The following is an 18,332-nucleotide window of genomic DNA, read 5'->3' as shown; positions in this document are numbered from 1 at the left end:
ACAGTAGTGGAATCTTAACAAATGGTTAATATTAGAAAAACAATCTGAAATTTTTATTTTTAAAAAAGTTTCTGTTTTTCAGTTGAAAACTTTGCATATAGTAGCCTATTATCATATATATTATATATATCAGAAATCAATAAACCAAACAAAGTCTGATAAATGTTGCCACTTGAAAAAAAGTTGCTGTTGGCATTTTGATGGGGATTTCATTAAATCTGTAGATTCCTTTAGATAGTATAAATATTTTCTAATTAATTAATTTTAAAAATTAGTTTCAGAGGTAGAACTTAGTGATTTATCAGTTACATATAACATCCAGTGCTCATTACGTCAAGTGTCCTCCTTAATGCCCATCACCCAATTATCCCTTCCCCTCACCTACCTCCTCTCCAGCAACCTTCTAGTTGTTCCTAGAGTTAAGCTTCTCTTATGGTTTGCCTCCCTTTTTTCACCTATTTTATTTTTCCTTCCCTTCCCCATGTTCATGTTTCATTTCTTAAATTTCACATATGAATGAAATCATATGGTATTTGTCTTTCGCTGACTTATTTTACTTAACATAATACCCTCTAATTCCACCCATGCCATTGTAAGTGGCAAGATTTCATTTTTTCTGACTGCTGAGTAATAGTCCATTGTATATATATACACCACAGATTCGTTATCCATTCATCTGCTGATGGACATTAGGGCTCCTTCCTGGTAGTATAGACATTTAAACAATATTTGTTCTTCCAGTCTATGAACATGGAATGGTTTTCCATTTCTTTGTGTTATCTTCAATTTCTTTTATTAGTGTTTTATAGTTTTCAGAGTATAGGTCTTTCTACACTTTGGTTAAATTTATTCCTAGATATTTTATTCTTTTTGGTACAGTTATCAGTGATGTTGCTTTCTTAATTTCTCTTTCTGGTACTTCATTATTGGTGTATAGAAATGCAATTGGTTTCTCTATATTAATTTTGTATCCTGTGACCTTACTGAATTAATTTATCAGTCCTAGTTTTTTGGTGAAAAGTCTTTAAGGTTTTCTGTATATAGTATCGTGTCATCTGGAAATAGGGAATGATCGTTTTAATCTCTTGTATGCAGTTTGCTCGTATTCTGTGGAGGATTTTTTCCATCTGTGTACATTAGGGATATTGGTCCGACGTTTCTTCTTTTGTGGCATCTTTGTGTGGTTTTGGTATAAGGGTAATGCTGGCCTTGTAGAATGTATTGGGCTTGCTCTTACAGATTTTGGAATAGTTTGAGGAGAATAGGTATTGAGTTTTCTTCAAAAGTTTGGTAGAAATCAGGGTGCCTGGGTAGCTCAGTCAGTTAAGCGTCCAACTCTCACTTTTGGCTCAGGTCATGATCTCATGGTCATGAGATTAGCCCTGTGACAGGCTCTATGGTCAGCACGGGGTCTGCTTAGAATTTTCTCTCTTTGCCCCTACCCCTTGCAGTCTCTCAGTCTCTCAAGTAAATAAATATTTTTTTTATTTTTTAAAAGATTTTACTTATTTGACAGGGAAAGAGAGATAGTGAGAGAGAGAGAGAGCACAAGCAGGAGGAGCAGGAGGCAGAGGGAGAGGGAGAAGAAGGTTCCCCAGTGAGCAAGGAGCTCAATACAGGATTTGATCCCAGGACTCTAGGATCATGACCTGAGCCGAAGGCAGACGGTTAACTGACTGAGCCGCACAGGTGGCCCATAAATAAATCTTTAAAAAAACAAGTTTGAGGGGCGCCTGGGTGGCTGAGTCTGTTAAGCCTCTGACTTTGGCTCAGGTCATGATCTCAGAGTCCTGGGATCGAGCCCCATGTCTGGCTCCCTGCTCAGCGGGAAGTCTGCTTCTCCCTCTCCTTCTGCTCCTCCTCCTGCTCATTCTTTAAAAGAAAAAAAAAAAAAAACAAGTTTGATAGAATTCATCTGTGAAACCATCTGGTCCTGGACTTTTATTTTGTGGTAGTTGTTTTATTACCAATTCAGTTTTGTTACTTGTAATTAGTCTGTTGAGATTTTCTATTCCTTCACTTTTAGAAAATTTTATGTTTCTAGGTATTTATCCATTTATTCTAGGTTGTCCACTTTGTTGGTATCTAAGTTTTCATAGTTATTCTCTTATAATCCTTTGTATTTCTGTGATGTTAGTTATTACTTTCTCTCATTTCTGATTTTATTTGTTTGGGTTCTTTCTCTTTTTCTTAATGAGTCTGGTGAGGGTTTATCAATTTTGTTTATCTTTTCAAAGAGCCAACTCTTAGTTTCATTGCTTTTTTCCCCTTTCTTTTTTTCCTTTTTTTAGTCTCTGTCATTTATTTCTGCTTTCATCTCTATTATTTCCTTTCCTCTACTTACCTTGGGATTTATTTGTTCTTCTTTTCTAGTTTTTTTTAGGAGTAAGGTTAGATTTTTTTTTTTTGAGCTTTTTCTTGTTCTTGAGGTGGGCCTGCATGGCTATACATGTCCCTCTTAGCAGTACTTTCGCTGTGTCACAAAGATTTTGGACTATTGTGTTTTCATTTTCATTTGTCTCCATGTATTTTTTATTTCTTCTTTGATTGCTTCGTTGACCCGTTGGTTGTTTAATATTATGCTGTTTGGTCTCCCTGTGTTTGTCTTCTCCAGTGTTTTTTCTTGTGATTTTTTTTCTAGTGTCATACCACTGTGGTTGGAAAAGGAGCATGATATGATTTCCGTCTTTGTAAATTTATTGAGGCTTGTTTTGTGGCCTAATATGTGATCTGTCCTGCAGAATGTTCCATGTGCACTAGAAAATAATGTGTATTCTGTTGTTTTTGGCGTATGGCCATCTGGTCCAATGCGTCACTCAAAGACATTGTTTTAGAATTGCTTTCTTAATTTCATGTTCATTTTACTCTTTAATGCTATATAGAAATACAGTTTTGTATATATTGATCTTATATCCTGAAACCTTGTTGAACTCATTTTTATTCATTTTATTCATTTTTTTAAAAATTTTTTTATTTTTTAAGATTTTATTTGTTTATTTGACAGAGAGAAATCACAAGTACACTGAGAGGCAGGCAGAGAGAGAGAGAGAAGGAAGCAGGCTCCCCGCTGAGCAGAGAGCCCGATGCGGGACTTGATCCCAGGACCCTGAGATCATGACCTGAGCCAAAGGCAGCGGCCTAACCCACTGAGCCACCCAGGCGCCCATTTTATTCATTTTTATTTAAATTCATTTTTTAGCTTGTACAGCTTTTCATTGGATCCTTTAGTATTTTCTATACACAAGATTATGTTTTCTGCAAACAGATGATTTTATTTCCTCCTTTAAAATCTGGATTTTTTTTTTACTAATTTTTTTAAAGATTTTATTTATTTATTTGACAGATAGAGATCACAAGTAGGCAGAGAGGCAGGTAGAGAGAGAGAGAGAGAGAGAAGGAGGAGGAAGCAGGCTCCCTGCTGAGCAGAGAGCCCGATGTGGGGCTCGATCCCAGGACTCTGGGATCATGACCCGAGCTGAAGGCAGAGGCTTTAACCCACTGAGCCACCCAGGCGCGCCCCATTTACTAATTTTTTAACTAATTTCATTCCCTGGAACTTCAGGTACAATTAATGTTGAAGAAAAGTGGCAAGAGTGGACAAGTTTTTTTTTTTTTTTCTTGATTATTGGGGAAATAATTTCATTTTTCTGCAGTGTGATATTAGGAATTCCTGTGGATGCCCTTTATCAGCATGTTGAACTGCCTTTCTATTTTTAGTTCATTGAGTATTTTTATCATGAAACTGTTGGATTTTGTGTAATGCTGTTTTCTGTATCTACAGATGTGATCATGTGGTTCCTGCCCTTTCTTCTCCTGATAATATTAATCTGCTAAATATTTAGATATTTAGCCAAGCATGCATTCCTGGGATAAATCCCACTTGGTCATGGAGAACAATCCCTTTTAGATGTTGCCAGATTGGGTTTCTCAGTAGCTTGTGGATGATAAGGGATATTGATTCTTCCTTGGATATCTTTGTCTGGTTTTGGTTTCAGGTTAATTCTGGCCTCATAGAAAAAGTTGGGAAGCATTCTTTCTTATATCCTTCGGAAAATTTGTGAAGGATTGGCATTAATTCTTCTTTAAATATATGATAGATTGTTACCAGTGAAGCCATCTGGTCATGGGCTTTTATTAGTGGGAAGATTTAAAAAAAATTTTTTTATTAACATATAATGTATTATTATCTCCAGGGGTACAGGTCTGTGAATTGCCAGGTTTACACACTTCACAGCACTCACCATAGCACATACCCTCCCCATTGTCCATAACCTCACCACCCTCTCCCTACTCCCCTATCCCCGGCAACCCTCAGTTTGTTTTGTGATATTAAGAATCTCTTATGGTTTGTCTCCCTCCCGATCCCATCTTGTTTCATTTATTCATTTCTTACCCCCCAAACCCACCACGTTGCATCTCCACTTCCTCATATCAGGGAAATCATATGATAGTTGTCTTTCTCCGATTGACTTATTTCGCTAAGCCTAATGCCCCCTAGTTCCGTCCACATCATCACAAATGGCAAGATTTCATTTCTTTTGATGGCTGCATAGTATCCCATTTTATATATTTATATATATACATATATATACACATATATATGTATATATATAAATATATAAATAATAAATAAATAAATATAAAAATATATCCTATTTTTAGTCTGAGTTTGAGTCTACTCTAGGTACTTCATATAAGTGGAATCATACAGTATTTGTCCTCTTGTAAATAGCTTACTTCACTTAGCATGTCTTCAGGGTTCATCCCTAATATAGCATGTGTAGAAATATCCTTCCTTTTTAAAGGCTGAATAATATTCCATGGTAGGTGTGTACCACATTCTATTTATCTGTTTATCCAATTAAAAAAAAGATTTTATTTATTTATTTGACAGAGAGAGAGAGCACACGCTGGCAGAGAGACAGGCAGAGGGAAAGGGAGAAGCAAGCTCTCTGCCGAGCAGAGATCCTGATGTGGGGCTTGATCCCAGGACCCTGGGATCATGGCCTCAGTCGAAGGCAGCTGCTTAACTGACTGAGTCACCCAGGTGCCCCATGTTCATCCTTTTTAAAAATCTCAATCCCTCTGTATTTAATTTTTTTCATTTTAGTATAGTTGTCATACAATGTTACATTAGTTTCAGTTGTACAACATAGTGATTCATCTTCTATATACATTATGCTTTGCTCATCACAAGTGTAGCTAATGTGTCACCATACACTATTCTAATACCATTGATTATATTCCTTATACTATAACTTTTATTTCCGTGATTCATTCATTTCTTAAGTGCTAGCCTGTATATCCTACTCCCCACCACTCATTTTACTTACCTGCCTTACCCCCTTCCCTCTGGCAGCCATCAGTTCTCTGTATTTATAGGTCTAATTGTGTTTTTTGTTTGTTTATTCATTTGTTTGGTTTTTAAGATACCACATGAGGGAAATTATGTGGTATTTTTCTCAGTCTGATTTATTTCATTTAGCATAATACCCTCTAGGTCAACCCATGTCTGTTTTATCTTTTGATGGGCACTTGGAGTACTTCTTATTTTTGGCTCTTGAAAATAATGCTGCTATGAATATGGGTATAGAATTATCTGTTCAAGTCCTTGCTTTCATTTCTTTTGGGTATATACCTAGGAGTGGAATTGCTGGATCATATGGTAATTCTCTTTATACCTTTTTGAAGAAACACTGTAGTGTCTTCCATAAGTGTTTCCATGTTGAGTTTATATTCATACCAGCAGGGCACAAGGGTTCCAGTTTCTCCATGGCCTCACCAGCACTCCTTATTTTCTGTTTTTGTTTGTTTTTTAAATAGCCATCCTATAGATGTGAAGTGGTTATCTCATTGTTGTTCTGATTCTCATTTCCCTAATGATTTATGATATAGAGCAGCTTTTCATGTGCTTATTGGTCATATGTATAGTTTTGGAGGGATGTCTAGTCAAGTCCTTTGCCCAGTTTTTCAAATCAGGTTGTTATTTTGTTGTTGAGTTGTAGGAGTTCTTTATATAAAAAGTCTTGATATTTTCCCCTTATCAGATAAGTAATTTACAAATATTCTCTCTCATTCCATAGGATGCCTTTTCATTCTGTTAATTGTATCCATTGATGTGTAGAAGTTTTTAAGTTTAAGTTTTGTTATCTTTTTGTTTTGTTTTGTTTTTATTTTTGTTTCCTTTGCTTTTGGTGTCATATCCAAGAAATCATTGCACAGTCCAATGTCATAAAACTTTTCTCCTATGTTTTCTTGTAGGGATTTTATAGTTAAGTTTTTTTTTTTTTAATTAATTATTTTTATTAACATGTAATGTATTATTTGCCCCAGGGGTACATGTTTGTGAATCGTCAGGCTTATACATTTCACAGCACTCACCATAGCATATGCCCTCCTGTGTCTATAACCCAACCACCCTCTCCCTACCCCTTCACCACCACCACCCCCCCGCAACCCTCAGTTTGTTTCATGAAATCAAGAGTCTCTTATGGTTTGCCTCCCTCCCAATCCCATCTTGTTTCATTTTTTCCTTCCCTACCCCCCAAACCTCCCACCCTGCCTATTAAATTCCTCATATCAGGGAGATCATATGATAATTATCTTTCTCTGATTGACTTATTTCGTTCAGCATAATACCCTCTAGTTCCATCCAAGTCGCAAATGCAAGATTTCATTTCTTTTGATGGCTGCATAGTATTCCATTGCACGTATACACCACATCTTCTCTATCCATTCATCTGTTGATGGACATCTAGGTTCTTTTCCATAGTTTGGTTATTGTGGGACATTGCTGCTATAAACATTCAGGTGCTTGTGCCCCTTTGGATCATTTATATTTGTAAAGATATGTAGTATCTTTAGGGTAAATACTCTTTTTTTTTTTTTAACTTTTTATTTTTTATAAACATATATTTTTATCCCCAGGGGTACAGGTCTGTGAATCACCAGGTTTACACACTTCACAGCACTCACCAAAGCACATACCCTCCCCAATGTCCATAATCCCACCCCCTTCTCCCAAACCCCCTCCCCCCAGCAACCCTCAGTTTGTTTTGTGAGATTAAGAGTCACTTATGGTTTGTCTCCCTCCCAATCCCATCTTGTTTCATTTATTCTTCTCCTACCCACTTAAGCCTCCATGTGGCATCACCACTTCCTCATATCAGGGAGATCATATGATAGTTCTCTTTCTCTGCTTGACTTATTTCGCTAAGCATGATACGCTCTAGTTCCATCCATGTTGTCGCAAATGGCAAGATTTCATTTCTTTTGATGGCTGCATAGTATTCCATTGTGTATATATACCACATCTTCTTGATCCATTCATCTGTGGATGGTTAAGTTTTTAATTAATTTTGAGTTAATTCTTGTCTGTGGCTTAAAATAAGTGGTCAACTTCATTCTTATGTTTGTGGATATCCCGTTTCCTCAGCACTATTTGTTGGAGAGACTGTTCTTTCCTAAGTGGTCTTGGTCTTGACACCTTTGTCAAAGATCTTTTGACCATATACTACACGAGAGTTTATTTCTCAGCTCTCTATTCTGTTCCACCGATCTATAGGTCTGTCTTCATGCCAGTACTGCACTGTTTTAATTACAGTAACTTTATGGTAAGTTTTGAAGTCAGGAAGTGTGAGACTCTTTGTTTTGATATATTTTTTTTAAGATTTTATTTATTTATTTGACAGAGGGAGACACAGGGAGAGAGGGAACATGAACAGGGGGAGTGGGAGAGGTAGGAGCAGGCTTCTGTCAGATCAGGGAGCCCAATGTGGGGCTCGATCCTAGGACCCTGGGATCATGACCTGAGCCAAGGGCAGTCACTTAACGACTGGGCCATCCAAGCACCCCGATATTCCTTTTTTAAAAAAGATTTTATGTATTTGAGAGAGAAAGAGAGAGAACATGAATGGGGGGAGGAGCAGAGGGAGCAGGAGAAGCAGATCCCCTGCTGAGCAGGAAGCCTGATGTGGGACTTGATCCTAGGACCCCAGGATCATGACTTAAGCTGAAGGCTGATGCTTAACCAACTGAACCACCAAGACGCCCCTGTTTTTTATTCTTTATTTAATTTATGTCTTGCTCTAATCTTTATTATTCATGATTGACCCTTGTACAACAGAGGTTTGAACTGCATGAATCCACTTCATGCAGATTTTTTCAGTAAATACAGCATAGTACTGTAAATGTATTTTCCTTATGATTTTTATAATAACACCTTTATTTTTTTATTTTTAAATATTGTATTTATTTTTTATTTGACAGGCAGAGATCACAAGTAGGCAGAGAGGCAGGCAGAGAGAGAGGAGGAAGTAGGCTCCCTGCTGAGCAGAGAGCCTGATGTGACTCAGCTTGATCCCAGGACCTTGGGATCATGACCTGAGCTAAAGGCAGAGGCTTTAACCCACTGAGCCACCCAGGTGCCCCTAATAACAATTTTTAAATTTAAATTCAGTTAGCCAATATATAGTACATCATTAGTTTCAGATGTAGTGTTCAATAATTCATCAGTTGCATATAACACCCAGTGCTCATCACATCACATGCTCCTTTTCACTACATCTGTATCATTGGGGTAAATACCCAGTAGTGCAATTGCTGGGTTGTAGGGTAGCTCTATTTTTAATGTCCTGAAGAACATCCATACTGTTTTCCAGAGTGGCTGCACCAGCTTGCATTCCTATCAACAGTGTAAGAGGGTTCCCCTTTCTCCACAACCACTCCAACATTTGTTGTGTCCTGCCTTGTCATAGCCATTCTAACTGGTGTAAGGTTGTAATGTTTTCTTTTCTCTAGCTTACTCTCTTGTAAGAATACAGTATATAATGCATATAAAGTATGTGCTTATAAATTATTTATGTTATTGGCCAGGCTTCTGGCCAACAGGCTGTCAGTAGTTAAATTTTTAAGGAGCCAAAGTTAGACACAGATCTCTGACGGCACCAGGGTCGGCACCCCTAACTGCATGCAATTCAAGGGTCATCTGTACTGGATTCTTACTTTGGGTTTACTTTGCTTTCCTGTTTCTAGTTTCTTTTTTTTAAAGATTTTATTTATTTATTTGACAGACACAGATCACAAGTAGGCAGAGAGGCAGGCAGAGAGAGGGGAAGGGAAGCAGGCTCCCTGCCCGAGCAGAGAGCCCGATGCGGGGCTGGATCCCAGGACCCTGGGATCATGACCTGAGCTGAAGGCAGAGGCTCAACCCACTGAGCCACCCAGGCATCCCCGTTTCTAGTTTCTTGAAGCAGTAGGTTAAGTTGTTGAATTGAGATCATCCTTCAGAGACTTTAAATGCTGGGTTTTTAAAAATAATCTTTGCCAAGTTTTCTCATTTTCGGGGGAGTGGGTCCACAGAACTCATGATCTCATCCTGGAAGTGGAACCCTATGTGGACACTTTTCATCATAAAAGCAACCACATTCAGTTTTTTGAATATCCTTCTAGAGACATACTGCATATTTCTGTGTAAATGATCTTTTACAACACCATATACCATATTTACTTTTCTGCCTCTTGAATTTTTGACTTAATGTTTAGACTTTTGTTTCATTTTTGTATGTAAAGGGCTGCCTCATTCTTTTTGTATTCTCTCTTATGAATCTAAGTTAAAGTTAAACATGTAAGTTGAGCATTTAAGCTGTTTCTAGTTCTTTTATGAAATTGTGCTCTAATGAATGTTCTTCAACCATATACTTCATTTCATACATATATAAGTGTGGATAAAATTGCTCTAAGTGGAATTGTTTTCAAAGTATGTATCTTTTTTTATTTGGTTGGGTGTCCTTAGATATTAGCTTTTATAGGCACCTGGGTGGCTCATTCGGTTAAGTGTCTGCCTTCAGCTTGGGTTATGATCTTGGGGTCCTGGCATTGAGACCCATGTTGGGCTCCCTGCTCAGTGGGAGTGTGCTTCTCCCTCTCCCTGGACCCCTCCCCCTGCTCATGTTCTTTCTCCTCTCTCTCAAATAAATAAAAATCTTTAAAAAAATCAAATTTTAGCTTTAAGTAGAAGTTATTCAAATTTACATTACTGCTAACAATGATTGATTTGTTGGTTTCTCCATACACTGTCAACGTGGTTGTATCCAGTTCTTAATTGGTAAAGCCTGTAATGAATTACATATAGAGTGGGATTGATTTTCTTTTCTTTTTTTTTTTTTTTAAAGATTTTGTTTATTTATTTATTTGACAGAGATCACAAGTAGGCAGAGAGGCAGGCAGAGAGAGAGGAGGAAGCAGGCTCTCTGCCGAGCAGAGAGCCCACTGTGGGGCTCGATCCCAGGACTCCGGGATCATGACCTGAGCCGAAGGCAGAGGCCCTAACCCACTGAGCCACCCAGGCGCCCCAGGGATTGATTTTCTTAAATGAAAGAATTTTTCTTATAGACTGTGTGTGTGTGTGTGTGTGTGTGTGTGTTAGAAGACTCGGTCTCTAAAGTAGTAAATACCAACTTGAACATAGGTAAGCAAGCTCATTTTGGGGGATCAGGAATTGATTGATATATTCTTTTAAATCAGAAAGCAGTTTTTAAAATGTTTAAGGAAGGTTAGTTCTAACTGGAAGTTTTAAATTCTAGTAGCATAGAGCACATTTGGCAAAATGTGAAACTGCCATTTTTGTAACTGATGATGTTTCTGTGAGGTTCTGAAAATGCTAGGTTTTAAATGTCAAGCTGTGTTTTAGAAGAGTGCTTTTTGAGCCCTTGTCACCAACTAACTGCTAAGTATCTTACCTTCAAGATGATAAAAATAACCTCTGATATCATGGCAATATGATTTAATGCTGACATTTTTACTTTTTTAAAAAAATATATTTATTTTTAATTTATTTTCGGCATAACAGTATTCATTATTTTTGCACCACACCCAGTGCTCCATGCAATCCGTGCCCTCTATAATACCCACCACCTGGTACCCCAACCTCCCACCCACCCGCCAATTCCAACCCCTCAGATTGTTTTTCAGAGTCCATAGTCTCTCATGATTCACCTCCCCTTCCAATTTCCCGTAACTCCCTTCTCCTAACTCCCCATGTCCTCCATGCGATTTGTTATGCTCCACAAATAAGTGAAACCATATGATAATTGATTCTCTCTGCTTGACTGATTTCACTCAGCATAATCTCTTCCAGTCCCATCCATGTTGCTACAAAAGTTAGGTAATCATTTTTACTTTACGGAATTTTAACATTGTAAATACTTCAAACTAGTCATCTTTTTAGAGATAATTTAGTAAATTTAATTTGGCCAATCCATTCTTAGTATCAAAGAGCTCCACTCAGTTAATGAGTCAAAATATTTGAACATTTGTAGAGCCTACATTTCAGGAAATTCTGAAGCTCTAGATTTTATTATCATAATTACCTTTGAATCAGTAGCTGTTTCTTTATTCATTCAACAAATATTTATTTATTCTGTATTCCCTATGCTTTTCAAACTAGAAATATAATACCTAAGAAGACAGATACCATCTCTGCCCAAATGGAGTTTATATTCAAATAAGAACAAATAGTAAACCAGTAATGAAATAAGTAAACATGATAATTTTGAATTTTGAGAAACGCTATAAGGATATAAACAAGGTGGGGTAAGAGAAGGAGTGACTGAGGAGTTGCCAGGATGGGTGTTCAAGAAAGGTTTTGAGGAGGTGGCATTTGGTCTAAGATTTCTTCTAAAAGATGAGAATAAGTCAGCTGAAGAATGGCTGGAATAAGAGCATTCTAGGTGGTGGAAATGGTACAGTGGCTCAAGGAGTTCAAGATAAAAAAAGGAAGGCCAATATGGCTTATAGCTTAAGGAACAAGAGTGAGAATGGAATGAAATAAGATGGCAGAGATTCAGGGGCTATCTCTCTTATAGATCTGTTGGGAGTGCCATGGGAAACAATTGAAAATTTTTAAAGCAAAGTCATAATATGGTCTGAGTTTATGTTTTTTTTTATTTTTTTATTTTTTTTTTAAAGATTTTATTTATTTATTTGACAGAGATCACAAGCAGGCAGAGAGAGAGGAAGGGAAGCAGGCTCCCTGCCGAGCAGAGAGCCCGATGCGGGGCTCGATCCCAGGACCCTGAGATCATGACCCGAGCCGAAGGCAGAGGCCTTAACCCACTGAGCCACCCAGGCGCCCCTGAGTTTATGTTTAATAGAGATCACTTTGGCTTTTTTTGTGGAGAATAGAGTTAAAAGAGGCCCAAGTGCCTGCAGGGGCACCAGTTAGGATGTTGGTAGAGTCTGGAGAGAGACACTGGTAGAGATTTGTATAAATGTGTGGTAGTAATGGCCACGGTCGCCAAACTGTGGGAAGAACCAAGATGCCCTTCAACAGACGAATGGATAAGGAAGATGTGGTCCATATACACTATGGAGTATTATGCCTCCATCAGAAAGGACGAATACCCAACTTTTGTAGCAACATGGACGGGACTGGAAGAGATTATGCTGAGTGAAATAAGTCAAGCAGAGAGAGTCAATTATCCTGTGGTTTCACTTATTTGTGGAGCATAACAAATTGCATGGAGGACATGGAGAGTTAGAGAGGAGAAGGGAGTTGCGGGAAATTGGAAGGGGAGGTGAATCATGAGAGACTATGGACTCTGAAAAACAATCTGAGGGGTTTGAAGTGGTGGGGGTTGGGAGGTCGGGGTACCAGGTGGTGGGTATTATAGAGGGCACGGATTGCATGGAGCACTGGGTGTGGTGCAAAAATAATGAATACTGTTATGCTAAAAATAAAAAATAAATTAAAAAATGTGGTGGTAGTGGAATGGATGGAAGTGGACTGACTTGAGATATATTGCAGAGGTAGAACAGACAGGACTTAATGAAGGGCTTCTTTAGAAGTAGGAGGCAAACCATAAAAGACGCTGAACTTGAGGAAACTGGGAGACAGGCATTAAGGAGGGCCCTTGATGTAATGAGCACTGGGTGTTATATGCGACTGGTAAATCAATAAATTCTACCTCTGAAACCAGTAAAAAAGTAGGAATGAAGAAAAGGATTTCTGAGTTTTATTAACTGAGCAACTATGTAGATGGTGTTTCCATGTATTAATAAGAGGAATACTAATGAAAGAACAGAAGAGGTTATTTTGATTTGGTGGGAGGGCAAGTTGAGACTCAAGTTCTCTTTTGACCTTAAGTTTAAGATTCCTTATAGACATCCAGGAAGTCTAAGTATAGGCAGTTTGAAGCTGGGCTTGGAGTTCAGGTGAGAAGTTGGAGCTAGAGAAATAAATATGGAATTTGTAAGCATGGAGTATATTTAATCAGTAAAACCACATGTTCTTTTCACTTTCTAACTTCTTAGAGATCAGGATGCATCTTGTGATGTCAGCCAGGGAGCAATGAAAATATAGTTGTCATTTGCTGTTTTTCCGTGTACCCAGGGAGATTGCCAGAATCAGACCTTGCAGGATGGTTGTCACCAGGTTGGGGAAAAAACTTGGAGAAAATATTGGCACACTCTTTCAAGCCCCCAAAACCAAATGTCTTAGAGGAAGAGGGGAAGGAAGCAGTATATCATACATGTTATGGACTTTCCTTGAAGCAGGAACCAAAAGTAGGTTAGGTTTATGTAATTGGGACCCCCACACTAGTATCTTTTAAGAAACTTTGCATTGCCAACACTCTGGCAGTAAAGATGATATTGTGTGAAAAAACATAGTTATCTACAGCTCTTGAGTGGAAAAGTAATTCAGGAAAGTAGGACTCCAAATGTAAAATTTTAGAAATACTTTCACTACTTAATTTTGTTTATATTTACCATTTCATGTTTATAAAAATGTATGATCAAAATCTGCCTACATCTAAAACTTAATCGTAGTAAAATAAAAAATTCTAAGTGTTAAGAACACATTATGTTATACATAGCTTAATAGGCCTAGTTTATTCTTAGGAATATATTAAAAGTGTTTGTTTTAGAATTGATGACTTTTCATTGAAATACAGTGGGTGATAATTAAAGATGGAAAATAAATGGGATCAACTAGGTCTGAGTTTTCATATCAGTTTTTATAGAATCTACTGGTACACAGACTTACTCACCAGACATCCTCCTCATGCTTCAAAACTCAGTTCAGGTATCCTTTACCTCAGAATATGCCTTCTCTAACGTCTTTTATCTTCATTCTAGTGGCTGAGTAGATTTTGAGGCCATAAATTAGCAAAATGGTACTCACTTTACTCACTGTAATCTTATTTTCCTTCTGTTTATGCTAGTAGGGAGAAATGTGGAAGGTTATTGTGAATGTTTACTCAAAAGGAATGCTGGAGTGATAGTAGGAATAAAATGTAGAAAATGAATCAGACAGTGAAGAACCATCTTAATTTTCTGGTAATCTTTGGTAACCAAACATTTTCATCTCCTATCTCCCCACTTTTTTTTTTTTGTTTTTTAAGGAATGGCCAGAAGAAAGGACAGTAAGCGTGAGCTCTATTCGGGTAAATAAATTTATTTTCATCACGTTCAGGGATTTACTATAGGTCCATTTCATCAAAAAATTTATACTTTTCCTTTCCCCCAGTCTTAAGCCTATTGCCTCCACAAAGTCAGAGTGAAATGTTTGCCTCCTGAAATATTTCCAGTGACTTTATGTGAATTTGTTGGCACATACCCTCTACAGTCTTCTCTAAGATAAAACTATTCACAGTTTGACTCTTGCTCTTTGATCTATGCATTGTCTCATTTTATAGTATAGTTGCATGTATTCAGAGTGTGACTGTAATGAGGGTGATTTAACAAAACCTAACACAGCTGTCTCATTATTACAGAAACTCTGCTGTGTACATATTTAATGAAGGCAGTAATATAATAATTTCTGCTCCTGTGTTATCCATTTTAGATGTTGAATTTCTAGAGCATGGGGATGATGACCCATTTCATAATACTTGTTCAGTTGAACAGATAACATTTTTTGCCAGCATAATAAAAGGAATGTTTAAACCTTAAAGTTTGGGTACTTTCTGGTTTGGATGTCACTTTAGTGCCTGACTTCCAGTTAGGAACTTGGCCCCTCTCAGCTAACTCTTGGTATGTGCATTCAGGACGTTGGGAACTTTTCCTAGGGAAAGAAGAAGAGGTAGAGAATATGCATAGTAAATATTTGATGAGTAATTTTCCCTTTTTTGTGCCTGCAGGGAAAGAAATGGAACTGGTATTTGGACTATTTATTTTCAGAGGGGTTACAAGGCTTGAAACTTTTCATAAGAAGTAGTATTCATCATTCTTCTGTCCCCTGATAAGAGAGCTTAAACTGCAGCATCAACATTAAGCGAATTTTGACTGAAACGAACTGACCATACCGGACTAAACTCTTTTCCTTGTTGCTAGAGAGGCCAAGTGGTTCAACTTGAGTTTCCATTATCTTTGCATCAACAGATTGCCATCCTCAGGGAGTACTTGGACTGGCCTTCTATGCATGCCCCCAGGAGAGCCTCAGTGTGGCTAATTTTATTTTTCAGGATCTAGATTCTTTAGCCCACTAGTAAAAAATGACTTCATCATCAGGCTCTGCCTTCCACCAAATTATACGTAGATATATCTGTTATGTGACAGGATTTTTCACATTCTTGCGGACTGTAAGTTGTATTGATGGAAGAGAGCAGATAATATATAGTGGCAGTTAACCCACAGACATACTCATGCAAAATGCCCTGCCTCTGAAACCTCTGGGGATATTGCCATTTTCCTTACTGTGAACAACAGTGTCAGCATCAAGTTAACAGGATATAACATTTCTAACTCTAATATGTTGGTAGCTTCCTGGGCCTTCACTAGTAGCAATTTGATAAGAGAAGGAAGTGTTCCTATTTAGTCCAGTTTGATTTCAGAAAACTATACTATTTTGTGTGTGTATGTATATGTTATATGCCCATTTTTAAGTGGGGAGGCCCAAGTAAACAGACTTTGTTTTCGGGGATAATTCTGAAGCTTTAAAAAATTTTTTACAGTAGCTAGAATATTTTGCTGAAAATTCAGCCTCTCTACTACCGAGTAACTTCTCTTCTAGTAAAATTCATATCACTTGAGAGAAAGTAAGCTGATTTTACTTTTGTTTTTAAGGGCACATTCTTATGGTTCTTGTTTTTCCTTTAAAGCAAAACAAAACTCTGTATTATTAGGTAGTGTTCAGACTGGAATCCCATTCATTTTTTGGTTCAATACATAGTTATCTAGCTTACTGTGTGGCAGATATTCTTTTGTGTGCTGGTTGTATAGCTGTGACCAATACAAAGTACTGCTTTTGTAGATTTACTACATCCCTTTGGAAAAGGCAGACAATAAAAATATAAGCAAAAATATAGTATGAGGTGCTATAAGGAAGAAGCAAGGAGTAGGGGCAGAATATTGAGAGGGTTGCTACTTTAAAGCCTGTTTGAGGAGGTGACCTATGCAGAAGCCTAATGAAATAAGTGTATGAGCCATGTGAAAATTTGGGGAAAGAGCATTCTGGGCAGAGGAAAAGACAAGTTGTAAAAGGCTTAAAAATGATAACTTAGTTGGCATGTTTGAGTACTAGCAGAGAGGCCAGTAAGGTTACAATATAATAATTAAAAGAGAAGAGTGGTAAGAATGAAATAGGAGAGAAACCAGAGAGTAGTTCATGATGTGTTATGGATAGGTAATAGGGAGCTGTTAGAAGGACTGAGAGCAGAGTGATATAATTTGATTTATCTGTATGGAGCTGTAGTTTGAAGGTTATACTGAAGAAGATTAAGGGTTAAAACAGAGAGACCAGTTAAGTTATTAGAGTTCTAGGCAAGAGCCTTTGACTAGTGTGGTAGATGATGGGGAGGTAGTTGGAGAGTGGGTTTAGGTTCTACTTTAAACGTAGAGAAGATAGGATCTGTGTTAGCTTGGATATGAAGAGAGGGAAAGAGAGGAGTAAAGGATAACTCCTAGGTTTCTGACATCCTGGCATACTGGAGGAGGAACAGATTTGGAGGGTTGTGGATTCAGAAGCTCTATTTTGGCCATATTAGGTTGGAGGTGCTGAGTAGACAGGCGATATCCAGGCCTAGAGTTCAGGGTACATATTGGGATTGGCAAAATTAATTTGGGCATCATTAGTGAATAGCCATGACATCTTATGAGATCACTTAGTGCAGCTAGAAAAAAGAAGATAAAGACAGCAAAGAACTGAGTCCTGTTGAATAAGCCAACATTAGAAAGTAGAAGAAAAAAGGAGGAACCACCTAAAGACTGAGAAAGACCCACCAGTGGCTAGAAGAAAAGTAAGAAGACTGGTTGTGCTGGAAGCCAAGTGAAAAAAGTGTTTTGAACGAAAGAGGGAGTATTTTTTTGGTGTGGAATGTTGCCTATATACCCAGGTAAAAAAACTTTTAGCTGCTTTGAAGTAAATATGATAGTGTCCCTGATAGATAACCTTTCTCAGAGAGTTCTCTTTCGTTTTTAAGTTTGCAGTCCAAATAATTTTCCATATTGTTATTCAGAGCACAATATTTTGGTCATTAAGATCAAGTGGAACTTTTACTTGTGAGAAGGATTGATTATTTTTCATGAAATTTAATCCACAGCAATCTTCCAGTCATGGAAGAAATTTCTAAACCTGAGTTTTTGTTCCAGGAAGAAAATATTTTTCCCTTATGCTTGTCTTTTTGTTCAGTAATCATTCCTGGGTTCTTTTCTGTTCATATTCTTCTCTTGATCCAGTTTTTTGACCCACTTAAGATTAGATGTGCAAATAAGCCAAATCTAGTTATTTAAAAACTCTTTTTTGAAGGCTGTTCATGGCAAAGGAAAAAAAAGATTTAAATAAGAAAAGCTATTTTGCTTTAGAGCAAATGTTGCCTAGAAAAGAAAAAGAAAATTTATTATCCCAATTATACAGAAAGAATTCTTTCTTTACCTAGTATTTCTATAAAATTGTTGATGTTATAAATATTGACTTAATAATGTTCAATACTAATTTGCTGTTAGATTTTTAACATTTTGGGGCACCTGGGTGACTCAGTCTGTTAAGCAGCTCCCTTTGGCTTGGGTTGTGATCTCAGTCAGGGTCCTGGGATCTAGCCCCAGTTGGGCTCTCGGCTCAATGGGGAGTCTGCTTCTCACTCTCCGTCTGTATTCTTCCTCTCTCTCAAATAAATAAAATCTTTAAAAAAAAGATTTCTAATATTTTATTTTTCTTTTTATAATAACTTCTTCCTCTTGGTCTTAAGGGCAATGTAGAAAGAAAAGTAGACAAGTCTATGGTGTTTCACATAAAATTTCTGTTTGCAGACATTCTCTCTTTACATCAGATACATTTTATATCACACAATGGTTTACTAGAAATAAGAAAAATTATTCTCTAAAGTTGGTATTAT

At 37.4% G+C, this 18,332-nt stretch overlaps 1 protein-coding gene across 1 annotated transcript in view; it reads left to right on the top strand.

The window, feature by feature from the left end:
- The window catches only part of CENPI (centromere protein I), an 80,229-nt gene extending 62,099 nt beyond the window's left edge, over window positions 1-18,130 (top strand). The window contains exons 20-21 of the mRNA XM_082718495.1: window positions 14,403-14,444; window positions 15,141-18,130. Of these exons, the coding sequence (XP_082574621.1) occupies window positions 14,403-14,444; window positions 15,141-15,242 (144 nt within the window). The 3' untranslated portion in view covers window positions 15,243-18,130. The remainder of the gene's footprint in view (window positions 1-14,402; window positions 14,445-15,140) is intronic.
- Window positions 18,131-18,332: the final 202 nt, after the last annotated feature.

This window comes from Mustela nivalis, assembly GCF_964662115.1.
Source record: "Mustela nivalis genome assembly, chromosome: X".
Classification (NCBI taxonomy): Eukaryota; Metazoa; Chordata; class Mammalia; order Carnivora; family Mustelidae; genus Mustela; species Mustela nivalis.
Note: the sequence above shows the minus strand (reverse complement) of the source record. Positions and strands in the feature narration are given on the sequence as shown.